Raw genomic sequence first — 17,862 nt, 5'->3', positions numbered from 1 at the left:
AATCAGAAAAAGCCAGCAAAAGTACAATAGTCCAAAGTAAGGGGCACAATCCAAGGTAAAAATCCTTTATTGGCAATAAGAAGAACACAGTTTATAGGCTGGTGAAGGGAACTTGTCTAAGATTGGTTTGGTTTTGAGAAGCAGAGGAGAAAGGGCTGAAGAGTGAGCAGCTGATCAGTAAGGCAGTGGAGAAGAAAGTTTGTGTTATGAGAAGCCCTACATGCACCTCTACCCATTGGCTGCTGCTGCTGCTAAGTCACTTAAGTTGTGTCCGACTCTGTGCGACCCCATAGACAGCAGCCCACCAGGCTCCCCCGTCCCTGGGATTCTCCAGGCAAGAACACTGGAGTGTGTTGCCATTTCCTTCTCCAATGCATGAAAGCGAATATTGTAAAGTAATTAGCCTCCAACTAATAAAAATAAATAAAAAAAAAAGAAAAGAAAAGTGGAAGTGAAGTCACTCAGTCATGTCCAACTCTTAGTGACCCTGGACTGCGGCCTACCAGGCTCCTCCATCCATGGGATTTTCCAGACAAGAGTACTGGAGTGGGGTGCCATTGCCTTCTCCGACCCATTGGCTAGGAAAACATAAATACTACAGGAACTCATGTATACAACAATGCTAGATTATAGGTATTAACTTCTATTAGCCTGGATCATGGCCCTGGCCTCCTTTCCACATGTACCCCCTACAAATAGCTGGCCTAAGGAAAAAGTACCACAAATAAAGATAAGTTATCACAACTTAAAGGCGAAAAGCTAACAACCTGGTTTAAAAATGGGCTAAATACTTGAATAGAAATTTCTCAAAAAAAAAAAAAAAAAAAGACATACAAATGGCCAACAGGTATATGAAGCTAGGCTCAAAGTCATGAATCTTCACATAAATGCAAATCAAAACCAAAAATCACCTCACACCTGTCAGGATGGCTATTATATAAAAAAAGACAAGTGCTGGCAAAGATGTGGAGAAATTGGAACCCTTGTACATTGTTGGTAGGAGTGCAAAATGGTACATCCACTATAGTAAACAGTTCCTTACAAAATTGAAAATAGAACTAGCATACAGTCCAGCAATCCCACTTCTGGTATTTATCCAAAAGAATTGAAATCAGGATCTTGGAGAGATATTAGCACTCCCCTTTCACAATAACCAAATATAGAAACAAGCTAAATGTCCACTCAGGGATGGATGGATAAGGAAAGTGTCGTTTATAGACTTTAAGCCTAAGTCCTACCCAGCCTTAAAAAGGAAATTGTGCAATATGTGACAATATGGCTGAACCTTGTGGACAGTACGCTAAATCAAATAAGTGAGTCACAGAAGGACAAATATTGCATGATTCTATTTCCATGAGGTATCTAAAATAGTCAAAGTCATAGACTCAAAGAATGGAATGGTGGTTGCTGAAGGAAAATGGGGTTGCTAATCAATAGGCACAAATTTACAGTTAAACAAGATGAATCAATTCTAGAGATCTGCTGTAAAACACTATGTGAGCTTAGTTGCTTTAGTCATGTCTGACTTTTTGTGACCCTATGGACAGGGTCCCTGCCAGGCTCCTCTGTCCATGGGATTCTTTAGGCAATAATACTAGAGTGGGTTGCCATATCCTTCTCCAGAGGATTTTTCAGACCCAGGGATCAAAATCTGTGTCTCCTGCATTGCAGGCAGACTCTTTATTGCTGAGCCACCAGGGAAGCCTGTAAAACACTGTACTTATAGTAAATATTCTATATTGTACATTTAAAATTTTAGTAAGAGGGTAGATCTCATGTTAAGTGTTTTTATTGCAACAAAATAAAAATTTAAAAGATAGGTTATCCAAAGTAAAGCACAATATAAGATACTACATGAAAATGGGATGAGAAGAATAGGAAGAAAGAATGGTAGGTGGAGAATTCTCACAAGAGAAATGATGCCACAAAGCAGATGAAAATTGTGGCTAAACATGTCAGCATGAATTTTAAAATATTAAGTAATCATCTCTATAAAATAAAGATATAAAGTGGGGATTCAAGAGCTCAGAAAGAGCTGGCAGAAAAAAGAAAATGAAATATGAGCCATTTTAGAAGAAAATGGTAAGAGAAAATTAGAACAATCCAGAAATAAAGGTAAAACTGGAAACAGCAGAAGTGAAGAGATACCACTGAATAAACAGTAAGGGACATAGAAAATAAGAGATAAGCAAAATGAAATGGAAATTGAGATTAGTTATAACATTATGTTTTCTCATCAACTAATGAATTAAATAAAGTCTTTAACACACATTCATTTTACATTTGTATGAGAGTAACAGATGTTATTTTTAAAAAATTATCCACCAAAATGCCAAATGAATACACTTGACAGAACACGGTAAGTCATGTTGCCAGAGAAGTGCAAGTCAAACTCTGCTTAACCTCATCTTTCCTTGGCCCCTAGACTGAACTCCTAGTGCCAACAGAATTTTGTTGAATCTCTTTTTTTCTTTTCTATTGAGTTTATGTTTTGTTCTTGCTTCTGGTCTGGGAATAGCCAATAAGTTATTCTCCCTCGGTAGCAGCAATGACTGGCAAAGTGGTTTCACGGTCTCATCATTTGGTGATCTCTGTAAATGGATTAACAGATTATCTAGTCTCTGGATAAGAAACAACAATTTGTTAGTCTTTTTTGTTGTTCTGTATGTCAATTTTGAGCTTAAATTAATAAATTACTTTACGCCTGCTGGAAAGAATACCACTATAATATCTGGACTGGTGAGTTCCTGTATTTATTCTTTTTTTAAAATTTATTTATTTTTTAATTGAAGGATAATTGCTTTACAGAATTTTGTTGTTTTCTGTCAAATCTCAACATGAATCAGCCATAGGTATACATATATCTCCACCCTTTTAAAACTCCCTCCCATCTCCCTCCTTATCCCACCCCTCTAGGTTGATACAGAGCCCCTGTTTGAGTTTCCTGAGCCATACAGCAAATTCCCATTGGCTATTTTATGTATGGTAATATAAGTTTCCATGTTACTCTTTCCATACATCTCACCCTCTCCTCCCCTCTCCCCATGTCCATAAGTCTATGCTCTATGTCTGTTTCTCTATTGCTGCCCTGTAAATAAATTCTTCAGTACCATTTTTCCAGATTCCATATATACGTGTTAGAATATGATCTTTATCTTTCTCTTTCTGACTCACTTCACTCTGTATAATAGGTTCTAGGTTCATCCACTTCATTAGAACTGACTCAAATGCATTCCTTTTTATGGCTGAGTAATACTCCATTATGTATATGTACTCTGTATTTACTCTTGACCCATAGCTGAAATTGTAGATCTGAAGCCACAATATCTCTATAGCACTGGGACTATGTGTTGATAATTGAGAAAGGCCTTGACTTGAGTTTTCCTATCTGGGGCAGGTATTCATAAATTAGATTATAAAGTCTCCTATATTAAAGGAGCTCTATTCTAATTGGTTTATGGACATAAATAAGCACTCATACACAAATATTCTTAAAATTTCCACAAAACGGAAACGGAACTTCTAATACTTTACATATACTTAAACTAAAAGTATTCTCATAAAAAATTCAACTAACTCAGAAACATTTTAGTAATCTGAAGTTAAGGTAAATCTTTGGCATATGAGAACAGCTTGATGACTTTGGTTGAAAAGACTTTTTGGTGATTTATTTGTGTAAATTAAAAAACTAGCATACATTTTATTTAACTCAGGTCTGTTTTTCTTAAGTATATACATGTTTACTGACAAAATAATGTTATATATTACTCATATATGACATTTAAGATTATGAAAAATGTAAACTCTGTTCAACTACAGTTGAATCATTGTTCTGACAAACTTTTAATTTCAGCAGTAACTATGTTTTGTAGTATGTTAGATTTAAGATCATTTTCAAGATATTTAGTTCACTTAAAATGTTAAGACTGATATTACATTGAGTTAATAAATGAATAATAGATACCAAGATAACTTTTAAGTAAAATCAAATACTTTCACTACTAAGCATAGTTTTAAGTTTATATACTATTGCTTCTTATTTTTATATGCTATAGAGAGGTGATATCTTTGGGTTATGTTAAAGAATGTGTTCATTTTTCCTCTTTAAAAGGGATGAAGGTAGTCATAGAAAGTTGTGCTGTGTGTTCATGAACTCTGCTAGTCTGCTACACTACTAGTGAGTGAGATATGTGTCTCAATTACACCTAAGTTTTCTCTTTGAAATAAAAATTATTTTGGTTAAAAGTTACAATTAAAACAAGTGGTTGAGATTATACTATGAGCAATAGTGTCAAATGGATTATGTGCTTTTGTTTTTAAAGGAAAATGTAGTTTCCTCCCAAATCAGTGGTTCTCAAACTTTCTGTTCTCAGGACCCCCACGTACTCTGAAAAAATTATCAAAGAGATTTTTCATATGCAGATTATAACTATTGATATTTACCATTTTAGAAATTAAACAAAACTTAAATATATTTCCTGATTGAATTACTTTGAGACAAAGTCACTGTGTGTTAATGTCAATTAAAAAGTAATTGTATTTTGAAAGTGAATAAGAAGAGGGAGGTGGGAGGGATGTTCAAGTGGGAGGGGACATGGGTAAACCTACGGCTGATTCATGTTGATGTTTGGTAGAAACCAACACAATACTGTAAAGCAATTATCCTTCAATTAAAAATAAATAAATTTTTAAAAAATTAATGAGAAGATTGTTTCACAGTTTTGTAAAGCTCCTTAATGGCTGACTTAACAGAAATAGCTAGATTCTTGTATTTTCTTCTGCATCCAATCTTATTACAGTATCACACATCATGTAGCCTCTGAAAAACTCTTAGTCTTTTCATAAAACTAGTTTTGACAGGCAGATCCCCTAAAAGGTTGTCAGTTTGTTCAAGAATATAAAAGAGCATAATGAAGGACAAATCTGGAAAGTAAATTTCATTTGCCCTGGTTTAAACCTGAGTCTAAAATAAAGCTCTGTAATGTATTAAAATGGATCAAAGGTATCTTGATTTCTTGATGGGCTTGCTTCCTTAGTTTACTAAATAATGGTTTCACTTATAATATAAAAGTTTATTCTTTGCCTTGTATGCAATCTACCTAGATAGCAGATTTTGTGTATTTTTATTATCTTTGTTATATCTTTACTTTTGATCATTTAATGACAAAAAATTTAAGAAAAAAGTTTTCTCATTTATTGAAGAGCTAAAGTTCTTTAGAATTGTTTTATTTTCTATGCTTGTAAATGTGTTATTGTCATTTTGCTTAAATGGGTAACCAAGTACTGTTTCTCAGGTGCCCATAATTGTATTTTAATCAAGTGCCCAACTGCCTCTAATAACTCTTGATTTTGCCCTGAAAAGTCACATCCCAAATACAGAAAATATAAAACAATGTTTTCAGGATATCTTCTAAACCTAAAATTATCTTTGAGATTTCCAAAAGGGCCCCTGGAAAACTGCAAAAATTCATTCTTTCTCCTCATAGAGAGAGAAATATAAGAAGTAATTAGGTTTGTTTGATGGGTTACTATTGCTAAGAGTTGCATGAGAAGAGTTTCAAAATCAGAAGGATGCTTAGCCTTCTCTATGTTAAATTTTTATAGGTAAAATATTATTAATATAAAAATTTCAGAAATTTTACACTTTATGGGCAGTTCCTGGAGATTTCTGACTGTCTTCTCTTTTCCTAGTATATTTTTACCTTCAGATAAACATAAATCATACATTTTTTGAATAATTTTCAAAAATGGATAGAATATGTAGATAGGGGATAGAGGATGCCAACAACACTATAAACCAATTAGAAGTAACAGATGTTATATATAATACTCCATCCAACAACAGCAGAAAACACTTTATGCTCAAGTGCTAATGGAATATTCTCCAGTAGAGACCATATATCTGGCTACAAAATAAGTCTCAATAAATTTAATAAGACTAAAATCACATAGAGTATATTCTCTGACCATAATGGAATGAAGCTAGAAATCCATAACAGAAAGAAAACTGGAAAAGTCACAAGTATGTGGAAATTAAACATCAAGCAATGAGCTGAAGGAAAAAAAAAATCATGGGAACTTAAAGGAAGAAAAATATTAAAGCAATACCACTTTAAACCATTAGGAACTAGAAAAAAGAGCAAAACAAATTCAAAGCTACTAGAGGAGCAAAATAATAAAGAGCAGAGAAAAATGAAATAGAGGATAGAAAAATAGAAAAAAATCAATGAAACCAACAATTTGAAGAGATTAAAAAAATTGACAAAATTTTAGCTACACTGACAATAAGAGAAGATTCATGATTAGAATCAGATCCTAGTAATTCAAAGAGGGGACATTATAACTGACCTTACAGAAATATAAAGGATTGCAAGAGATTACTATGAACTATTGTATGCTAACAAATTAGATTTCCTAGATGAAACAACAAATTCTTTTCTTTAATTTTTCCCTTAGTTTTAATCTAATGTCCTTTTTCTTTTTAAAAAATTTATTTTTAACTGGGGGATAATTGCTTTACAATTTACAGTGTTGTGTTGGTTTCTGCCACACAACAACGTGAATCAGCCAAAAGTATACCTATATTCCCTCCCTCTTGAACCTCCTTCCCACCACTCACCCCATCCCACCCCTCTAGGTTGTCACAGAACACCAGGCTGAGCTCCCTGTGTCATACAGCAACTTTCCACTATCTTTTTTTATATATAGTAATGTCTATGTCTCAATGATACTCTCTCAATCCATCCAATGCGCTACTTTCCCCACTGTGTCCACAAGTCTGTTCATAGAGAACAGACATAGAGTCGGCATCTCTATCCCTGCCTTGCAAATAGGTTCATCAGTACCATTTTTCTAAATTTCATATATATGCATTGATGTATGATATTTTTCTCTGACTTACCTTGTATAACAGGCACTAGAGTTCACCCACCTCACCAGAACTGACTCAAATTCGTTCCTTTTTATGGCTGAGTAATATTCCACACCCCCCTTCATGGATCACAGTCTTGTCAGAGTGAAAGAGCTTGTGTAACTCAATGAAGCTATTAGCCATTCCCTGCAGGACTACCCAAGATAAATGGGTCATAGTGAAGAGTTCTGACAAAACATGGTCTCCTGGAGGAGGAAATAGCAACCCACTCCAGTATTCTTGCCTAGAGAACCCCATGAACAGTATGAAAAGGCAAAAGGATGGGACACTGGAAGATGAGCTGCCCAGGTCAGAAGGTGTCCAATGAGGTACTGGGGAAGAGTGGAGGGCAATTACTAATAGCTCTAGAAAGAATGAAGTGGCTGGGCCAAAGTGCAAACAATGTTCAGTGTCCGGTGTCTGGTGGTGAAGGTAAAGTCTGATGCTGTAAAGCACAATATTGTGTAGGAACCTGGAACGTTAGGCCCATGAATCAAGGTAAATTGGACATGGTCAAGCAGGAGATGGCAAGATTGAACATCAACATCTTAGGAATCAGTGAACTAAAATAGACGAGAATGGGAGAATTTAATTCAGGTGATCATTATATCTACTACTGTAGGCAAGAATCCCTTAGAAGAAATGAAGTAGGCCTCATAGTCAACAAGAGTCCAAAATGCAGTACTGGGTGCAATTTCAAAAATGACAGAATGATCTCTGTTCATTTCCAAGGCAAACCATTCAATATCACAGTAATCCAAGTCTATGCCTCAAACGCTAATGCTGAAGAAGCTGAAGTTGAACAGTTCTATGATGACTTATAAGACCTTCTAGAACTAATGCCAAAAAAGATGTCCTTTTCATCACAGGGGATTAGAATGCAAAAGGAGGAAATAAAGAGATTCCTGGAATAACAGGCAAGTTTGGCCTTGGAGTACAAAATCAAGCAGGGCAAAGGCTAACAGAGTTTTGCTGAGAGAACACACTGGTCACAGCAAACACCCTCTTCCAACAACACAAGAGATGACTCTACATATGGACATCACCAGATGGTCAATACCGAAATGAGATTGATTATGTTCTTTGTAGTCAAAGATGGAGAAGCTCTATATAGTCAGCAAAAACAAGACCTGGAGCTGACTATGGCTCAGATCATGAACTCCTTATTGCAAAATTCAGGCTAAATTGAAGAAAGAAAGGGAAACCACTAGGCTGTTCAGGTATGACCTAAATCAAATCCTTAATGATTATACAATGGGGATGATGAATAGATTCAAGTGATTAGATTTGGTAGGCAGAGTGCCTGAAGAACTATAGATGGAGGTTCAAAAACATTGTACAAGGGGCAGTGACCAAAAACATTCCAAAGAAAAAGAAATGCAGTTAGGCAAAGTAGCTTTCTGAGAAGGCTTTACAAATAGCTGAGGAAAGAAGAGAAGAGAAAGGCAAGGGAGAAAGGGAAAGATATACCCAACTGAATGCAGAGTTTCAAGAAACAGCAAGGAGAAATAAGAAGGCCTTCTTAAATGAACAATGCAAAGAAATAGAGGAAAATAATAGACTGGAAACAGCTCTTCAATAAAGTTGGAGCTATCAAGGGAACATTTCATGCGAGAATGGGCATGGTAAAGGACGTAAACGGTAAGGACCTAACAGAAGAAGAGAGTAAGAAGAGGTGGCAAGAATACACAGAATAAGTATACAAAGAAGGCCCTAATGACCCAGATAACCACAAAATTGTGGTCACTCACCTAGAGCCAGACATCCTGGAGTGTGAAGTCAAGTGGGCCTTAGGAAGCATCACTACGAAAAAAGCTAGTGGAAGTGATGGAATTCCAGCTATTTCAAATCCTAAAAGATAATGTTGTTAAGTGATGCACTCAATATGCCAGCAAATTTGGAAAACTCAGCAGTGGCCAGGACTGGAAAAGGTTGGCTTTCATTCCAATCCCAGAGAAGGGCAATGCCAAAGAATGTTCACACTACTGTACAATTGCACTCATTTCACATGTTAGCAATGTTATGTTCAAAATCCTTCAAGCTAGGCTTCAACAGTATGTGAAGAGAGAACTTAAAGATGTATGTACAAGCTGGGTTTCAAAGAGGTAGAGGAACCAGAGATCAAATTGCCAACGTTCATTAGATCATGGAGGAGGCACGGGAGTTCCAGAAAAATATCTACTTCTGATTCATTGACTATACTAAAGCCTTTGTGAATCACAACAAACTGTGGAAAATTCTAAAAGACATGGGAATACCAGACTTCCTTACCTGTCTCCTGAGAAACCTGTATGTGGGTCAAGAAGCAACAGTTAGAACCAGACATGGAACAACTGATTGGTTCAAAATTGTTAAAGGAGTAAGACAAGGCTGTATATTGCCACCTTGCTTATTTAACTTCTAAGCAGAGTACATCATGCAAAATGCCAGGCTGAATGAATCACAAGCTGGAACTAAGACTGCCGGAGGAAATATCAACAACCTCAGATATGCAGATGATACTACTCTAATGGCAGAAAATGTATAACAACTGAAGAGCCTTTTGATGAAGGTGAAAGTGAGTGAAAAAGCTGGCTTAAAACTCAACATTCAAAAAACTAAGATCATGACATCTGGTCCCATCTCTTCATGGCAAATAGAAGGAGAAAAAGTCTAAGCAGTGACAAATTTTATTTTCTTGGGCTCTAAAATCACTGTGGATGGTGACTGTGACCATGAAATTAAAAGACATTTGTTCCTTGGAAGGAGAGCTATGACAAACCTAGATAGTGTATTAAAAAGTAGTGACATCACTTTGCCAACAAAGGTCCATATAGTCAAAGCTAGGGTTTTTCCAGTAGTCATGTATGGATGTGAAAGCTGGACCATAAAAAAGGCTGAGTGCAGAAGAACTGATGCTTTTGAATTGTGGTGCTGAAGAATACTCTTTAGAGCCCACTGGACTGTAAGATCAAACCACTCAATCCTAAAGTCAACCTGAATATTCATTAGAAGGTCTGTTGCTGAAGCTGAAGCTCCAATACTCTGGCCACCTAATCAAAGAGCCGACTCACTGGAAAAGATCCTAATGCCAGCAAAGACTGAAGGCAAAAGGAGAAGGGGGCAACAGAAGATGAGATGGTTAGATAGCATCACTGACTCATTGACATGAATTTGATCAAACTCCAGGAGACAATGAAAGACAGGGGAGCCTGGTGTGCTGTATGCTGTAGTCCATGGGGATGAAGAGTCGAACGCTACTGAGCAACTGAAAAACCACAACAAATAATCCATCATCCTTGGAGCTATACCTAGTGGTCTTCTTTGGCATATAATTCTTTTCATATATTGCTGGATTTTTTCCAGCTTCATTGAGATGTATTTGACATATAACATTATGTATATTTAAGGTGTATAATGTCATGAGTTTATACATGAATATATTGTGAAATGATTACCAAAATAAGGCTAGTTAACACATCCATTACTTCGCATAGTTGCCATTTGTGTTTGTGTGTGTGTGGGGTGAGAACATTTAAGATTTACTCTTTTGGCAACTTTCAGTATTGTTAACTACAGTCACCATGGTGTACATTAGGTCTCTCAAAACTTATTCATCCTATATCTAGAAGTTTGTACCCTTTGACCACCATCAAACGTTACCCCATACCCCTGCTCCTGGCAACCAACAATCTTCTCTGTTTCTATGAGATTTTTTTTTTTCTAAGATTCCACATATAAGTTAGGTCATACAGTATTTGTGTTTTTCTGTCTTGTTTCACTCAGCATAATATCCTCCAGGTATTCATCCATGTTGTTACAAATGGCAGGGTTTCTTTCTTTTATAAGGCCAAATAGTTCATTGTGTGTGTGTGCATACATATACATATATATACACACACACACACATATATGTATGTCATATTTTCTTTATTCATTCATCCTTCAATGAATACTTAGACTATTTCCATGTCTTAACTATTGTGAGATATGAACACGGGGATGCAGATGCCTTTTTGCAATAGTGATTTCATTTCCTTTAGATATATACTGGGTACTGGGGGTTTTGGAGATGGTTGCTCTATTTTTGCTTTTTTGAGGAATGTGTACATTGTTTTCCATAGTGGCTGTACCAGTTTACATTCCCATCAACAGCGCAAAAGAATTCCCTTTTCTCCACATCTCCTTTGTCTTTTCAATAATAGCCATTCTTTTAAACAGTTTTAGGTTCACAGCAAAATTGAGTGGAAAGTATAGAGAATTCCCATATATACCCTATCCCCCACTGCACACAACTTCTCCCACTATTGACATCCTGCACCATACTGGTACGTTTGTTACAATCAGTGAATCTACACTAACACATCATTTTTACCCAAATTCCATGTTACATTAGGATTCACTCTTGGCATTGTACATTCTACAGATTTTGGCAAATGTATAATAACATGTATACACCACTGTAGTATCATACAGAATAGTTCCACTGCCCTAAAAGTTTCCTGTGTTTTATCTATTTATTCCTCCCTCCTCAATTCATGCTGACAACCAAAGATCTTTTTATTGTCTTCATAGTTTTGTCTTTTTTGTAATGTCATATAGTTGGAATCATATAGTATGCGGCCTTTTCAGATTGGCTTCTTTCACTTAGTAATATGCATTTGAGTTTCCTTCATGTCCTTTCATAGTTTAATAGCTCATTTCCTCTTAGTTCTGAACAATATTTCATTGTTTGGACATTCCACAGTTTATTTGACTATTCACCTACTGAATGGTATCTTGGTCGCTTCCAAGTTTTAGTAATTGTGACTAAAGTTGCTATAAACATCCATCTGTAGGTCTTTTCATGGACATAAGTTTTCCATTTATTTGTATAAATAACAGGGAGCACCACTGCTGGATTGTATAGCAAGAGTATGTTTAGTTTTGTAAGAAATTGCCAAGCTGTCCTTCAAAGTGGCTATACCATGTTGCCTTCCTGTCAGCAATGAGTGAGAATTCCTGTTGTTCCACATATTCACCAGCATTTGGTGTTGTCAGTGTTTTGAATTTTTGTCATTCTAATAAGTGTGTAGTGGTATCTCGTTTAAATTTGTAAGTCTCTAATGACAAAGATAGATATAGCTATATAAACGGAATCTATCTGTGTTCCTAGAATGAAGAAACTGATTTTCAGTAGACAGCCAGCATTCTGACATATTTTTTAAATAAAAGGCACTAAAGGTATGAATTTCACTCTGAGCACTACTTTAGTAATTTAGATTCTGTTATGAGGTATTCTAAGTATCATTTTCTAGATATTTCATATTGCTGCTGTTCTTGTTTAGTCGCTAAGCCAAGTCCAACTCTTTTGCAACTCAATGAACTGTAGCCTGCCAGGCTCCTCTATCCATGGAATTTTCCAGGCAAGAATACTGGAGTGTGGTTGCCATTTCCTTCTCCAGGGGATCTTCCCGACACAGGGATCAAATCCAAGTCTCCTGCATTGGCAGGCAGTCTTTACCACTGAGCCAGCAGGGAAGCCCAGATATTCATTCCACAGTTACTTTTGTTTTTTAAAATGTCCAAGTGGTAAAGGATTCTGTTTCCTAATTCCATTATTAATTTCTAGTTTTATTGCATTGTGAAGCATTGTGGTCAGATAATGCTATCTGTTTTACTTTTATGTTTTAGAATTTATTCAGGTTTTTTTTTTTCATTCAGGTTTTTCTTGTGATTAATTCTGTAAATGTTCAAAGGGCACGTGAAGAGAAAATTAGTTTTCTGTTATCAGGCTATAAAGTATATTTTCAGGCTATCTGGTATATTTTTATTAAATTTTCCATATTGAGTAAGTTATTTAGGTATTTTCTCACCTTTCTTTTTATTGTTTTCATTCTTCTAAATGCCTGCCATAGACTGAGATAGGTGAATTAAATTTTATATGTTTATGTTCTTATAATTCCTATAGTTTGATATAAACATTCATCAAAGATATCATGAATATACACATAAAATGACAGCCCAATAATTTTTAAATATTAGGAAACCAAATTCACCATTTTTAAAAATAATAATACACCATGACCAAATGGATAATTCCAGAAATCCAGTGATGACTTAATTTTAGGAAATCTATTATTATTATAATTTAATATATTAATACTTCAAAAGAGAAAAACCATGTGATGATTTCTGCTGCTACTGCTGGTGCTGCTAAGTCACTTCAGGCGTGTCCAACTCTGTGTGACCCCATAGACAGCAGCCCACCAGGCTCCCCTGTCCCTGGGATTCTCCAGGCAAGAACACTGGAGTGGGTTGCCATTTCCTTCTCTAATGCATGAAAGTGAAAAGTGAAAGTGAAGTCGCTCAGTCGTGTCCGACTCTTAGCGACCCCATGGACTGCAGCCTACCAGGCTCCTCTGTCCGTAGGATTTTCCAGGCAAGAGTACTGGAGTGGGCTGCCATTGCCTTCTCCACTGATGATCTCTAGAGAAGCTTAAAAGGCATGTAATTTGGGACTTCCCTGGTGGCACAGTGGATTAGACTCCACTTGCCTATGTAGCAGACACAAGTTCAATACCTGGTCCGGGAAGATCCCAAATGCCACAGAGCAGTTAAACCTGTGCCCCACAACTACTGAGCCTGAGCTCTAGAGCCCATGGGCAGCAACTATTGAGCCTGAGTGCTGCAAGTACTGAAGCCCATGCACCCTAAAGCCCGCATACTGCAACTACTAAGCCTGTGTGTTGCAACAACTGAAACCTGCACACCTATAGCCTGCGCTCCGCATCAAGAGAAGCTACTGAAACAAGAGCCTGTGTACTGTAACAAAGAGTAGCCTCCGCTTATCACAACTAGAGAAAGCCCGTGCAAAGCAATAAAGATCCAGTGTAGCCAAAAATAAATAAATTAATTCATTAATAAAAAATAAAAGGCATGAAATTCAATTCAGTATGTATAGATTTTTTAAAAATTCTAACTAAAACAGGAATAGATGGACACAATATAATAAAACCTATCTAATAATACCATCCTTAATTAGGAAACCATAGCAAGCTACTATATACTTCAAATGGTTTACTACTACACAGATTATTTCATTACAAAATGCTAACAGTATCTGATATTATTGTGGTTTGGAAGGTTCTGTATCCTACATTTAGTCAAAGTCAAAATTTGTTTAAATTAGATATCAAATCCAGTGACCTAAGAGCAATAAAGTCATATTGAACAATGATGGTCCTATTTTTATACTCAATACTACAATGTAAATCAAGATAAAATATATTCTTCGGACTTCACCTGGTGGTCCAGTGGCTAAGACTCTTTGCTTCCAGTGCACGGGGCTCAGGTTTGATCTCTTGTCAGGGAACTAGATCCCATATGCCACAACTGACGATCCTGCATGCTGCAACTAAGACTTGGCACAACCAAGTAAATAAATAAATATTAAAAAAAATATTCTTACTCTAAGTAGCATGTCAAAGATTTAAAATACAAAATACAAACATAGAGTGGGGAAAAGCTAGTTCTTAAAGGATCATTTGGCTGGTTATCAAGTATTTCAGTGGCACAAATTTCTGTTGATAAAAGACTTGGTTATTCAGATCCGAAACCCCCTTTATAACCATGTTACCATACTCCCAGTCCCACTATACCTGTTGTTTTCAGGAGATTCCAGACGTCTCTGCATTTACATATCAGATCAAGTGCACGATTTAGTAAGCAGGTCTGTTTGGTAAGAAAGTAAAGAGAAAATTAGTCTCAACCAAACAAAACTTTAAGCAAATAAAAATCATATCATTAAAAGCAGTAAAAAATTAAACTAGAAAAATGGAAGTATAAACTGAATATTTTTGGATTTATATATAAATATTAGCCTCTATTTTTTTTTCTTTCCTTTTCTCCCCCTAGTTTTATTGAGGTACAATTGACATAACAGCACTGTTTAAGATGCATAGCATAATCACTTAACTTACAGGAAATTGAGGATTAAACAGAAAATCTTGAGTATTATCAATTTTTTAAAATAATCTAGGACAGAAGAAAATTGCTTCCAGAATGGTGATATGAGGAGATCTATAGATCCTCTTCCCAGCAAAAGTGCCACAACTGGTGAAAATGATAAAACATGATCATGTAAAGTCTCAGAAAACTGCCCTAACGGCATATATTAATAGCCAATGGGGAAACATCTATTCCAGGAAATCTACTAAAGTCTCAGTAAGAACAGTGAGTACCTGTAGCAGTTGAGCCATGATCTGGCCAACTCCGTTCCCCAGTTCAGTATGATGTAAGTGCACTTTAGGTGGGTATAACCAAGAAGATAGGGCTCACTATATCCTCAGCTTCCAGGCTAGGGATGACCATAAGGGACATGTTGCCAGGACTTCTCATTCCCCTCCCCAAGATCTGTATTGCATGAATTCTATTATGTGCTGTGCTTAGTTGCTCAATCATGTGTGACTCTTTGCGACCCTATGGACTGTAGCCTGCCAGGCTCCTCTGTTATGGGGACTCTCCAGGCAAGAATACTAGAATGAGTAGCCTATCCCTTCTCTAGGGGAACTTTCTGACCCAGGAATTGAACCAGGGTCTCCTGCATTGCAGTCAGATTCTTTACCAGCTGAGCTACCAGGGAAGCCCGAGTTCTATCATAAACAACCACAATTAAGAAGCCTGGCACTCTCTTCTTCTACCCAGTCCCCCCAAGCACTGCAAGTTGAAAATACTGTGTCACAATTGCCCTCACCTCAGCTTCCGTATAAGAGAGTTTCCATGCTGGAAGAGGCAAGCCAAGAATGTTAGGGACTACGACTTTTGCTAGACCCTGACTTACAGAGCTGTACTGTCACTCTGATACAAATGGGTCATGGTCCCTGCCTCTAGCTCCAAAGTAGTGTATAGAGTTTCTGCTCAGGAGGAGAGGAAAGTCACTAGAAGAGTGAGCTCTGTAGTCACCCTAAGGAGACTGACATTTATTCAAATAGAACTTGGGGAAGTTCAAGTCTAAAGGCACTATAAAAAAAAGTGAAGATTTTGGTGTGGGCAATTAAGAGGAAGCTGGTAACTCAGTGATAATCACAAGCTAAACAGTAGAATACAAGTTTACAGAGAGAACTAAGGGGAAAAGAAAGCTAAGATTACTTACCCCTTCAAAGGGGCCTTACGTTAATTGGATCAGACTGTGGAGCAATTTATACCAGAGTATTTTCAAACGTGCATGTGCACGTGCACACGCGCACACACACACACACACACACACACACACACACACACACACACACCAGTCACCTAGTAATTCATCAAGACTTACACCTGTGTATGATACCAATAGAAGACCACTCAGAAGCTTAACAGGGTGATCATGGAAAGAGATACTCAAAAATAACCCTGCTAAAACTACTTTCATTCCTTCCCAGGGGAGGGGTCATGGTGACTGCAAAGGCAAGACTGTGATCTCTGAGGAATAACATTAGAAGCTCTATACTACTATACAGCTGCAGAAATAAGACTGTACTGAACTAGCCCAGACAAGTCATTAATCAAACAAACAAGCACATATTAACAAGTCCCAGAGAGGGAGAATCAATACCCAAAGATGTTTCAATATACTATGCAAAATGTTCAGTTTTCAACAAAGAATTATAAAATATGAAAAGAAACAAGAAAGTATGACCCATACACAGGAATAAAGTAGGCAAGAGGAACTGACTTTTGAAAGGTCCAATATTGGAACTTAGCAGACACAGATTTCAAAGCAGTTGTTTCAAATATGTGAAAACAATTAGACACTTACAAAAGCAAGGCAAGATGACAATGTCAGGAAATATAGAATATTGATTAAAAAGGCAGTGGGATAACATATTCAATGTGATGAAAGAAAACAGGCAACCGAGAATCTAACACCCAGCAAAATTATCTCTCAGAACTGAAAGCAAAATAAAGAAATTCCCAGATTAAAAAAAGTTGCATCTTTTTGCTAGCAGAACCATTTATAAAAAATGCTAAGAGAAGTTCTTCAGGCTGAAAGCAAGTGACACTGATAGCAATTTGAATACAAATGAAAAAACAAAGTGCGGTGATAATATATTTCTTCTTTCTTTTCTTATTTTAAAATACTGTGTAAAACTATGTGTAGTTTATTTTTATACCTAAAAGATATACATAGACCATTTCATCAACCCAAGAAGAAAATACATTCTTTCTCAAGCACACATGGCACTTTATCCAGGACAGACCATATGTCAGACCACAACATAAACTTCAAATACATTTAAAATAACTTGAAGTCAGACAAAGTATGTACTCTGTCTACAGTGGAACAAGATTAGTTCTTCTACAGGAATTAAGGCCTCTATCCAGGTGGAGGATGCTAACTTTAGGCTGAGGACAAGCATGTGAACCCCAGACTGGTTGGAACCAGAAGGCTGATATCAGACTGAGATGATGACCCTTCTATTACTTCACCACTAGCTAATCAGAGAAGAGCTACGCACTCTGCAGTGCCACGTCCCCAAATGTTGCCTATAAAAACTTCCCTGAAACCCACTGGGGAGTTCAGGTCTTCTGAGCACGAGCCACTCATTCTTCTTGTAAAGAAGAATGGCCCTTGTAATAAGGGCATGGCCCTTGTAATAAGCCTTTCTCTGCTCCAAACCCTGACATTTCAGTTTGTTTGGAATGAATTTCAGTTTGACAACACCCTTACTTATGAAGAAGCAAAACGGTTCTTTTGGTTTTGCTCTTAGGCTTGCAGATTTTTTTTTCATCTTCTTTTACTATGGAAAAGTTTCTAAAAAGAGGTCCCTTTACTACTCAGGACAAAGACATTATATTCTTTATCTCTAGTAACTAGCAGACTGCTTGGTACTCACATGTTTTTTTGAGTTGAACTCAACAAAGGAAAAGAAAGGAAAGAAAATATGTTGGCAGAGATCTATTGAGAGCTTGTTTCAGATGTGAAGAATCATATAAAAGAACATATTAAC

At 36.6% G+C, this 17,862-nt stretch overlaps 1 protein-coding gene across 2 annotated transcripts in view; it reads right to left on the bottom strand.

Moving 5' to 3' along the window:
- Positions 1–17,862, bottom strand: part of TEX11 (testis expressed 11) — a 247,746-nt gene that overhangs the window by 44,282 nt on the left and 185,602 nt on the right. For both annotated transcript variants that reach the window (XM_043897600.1, XM_043897601.1), the window contains one exon: positions 14,530–14,602. In XM_043897600.1, the coding sequence (XP_043753535.1) occupies positions 14,530–14,602 (73 nt within the window). The remainder of the gene's footprint in view (positions 1–14,529; positions 14,603–17,862) is intronic.

This window comes from Cervus elaphus, chromosome X, assembly GCF_910594005.1.
Source record: "Cervus elaphus chromosome X, mCerEla1.1, whole genome shotgun sequence".
NCBI lineage: Eukaryota > Metazoa > Chordata > Mammalia > Artiodactyla > Cervidae > Cervus > Cervus elaphus.
Note: the sequence above shows the minus strand (reverse complement) of the source record. Positions and strands in the feature narration are given on the sequence as shown.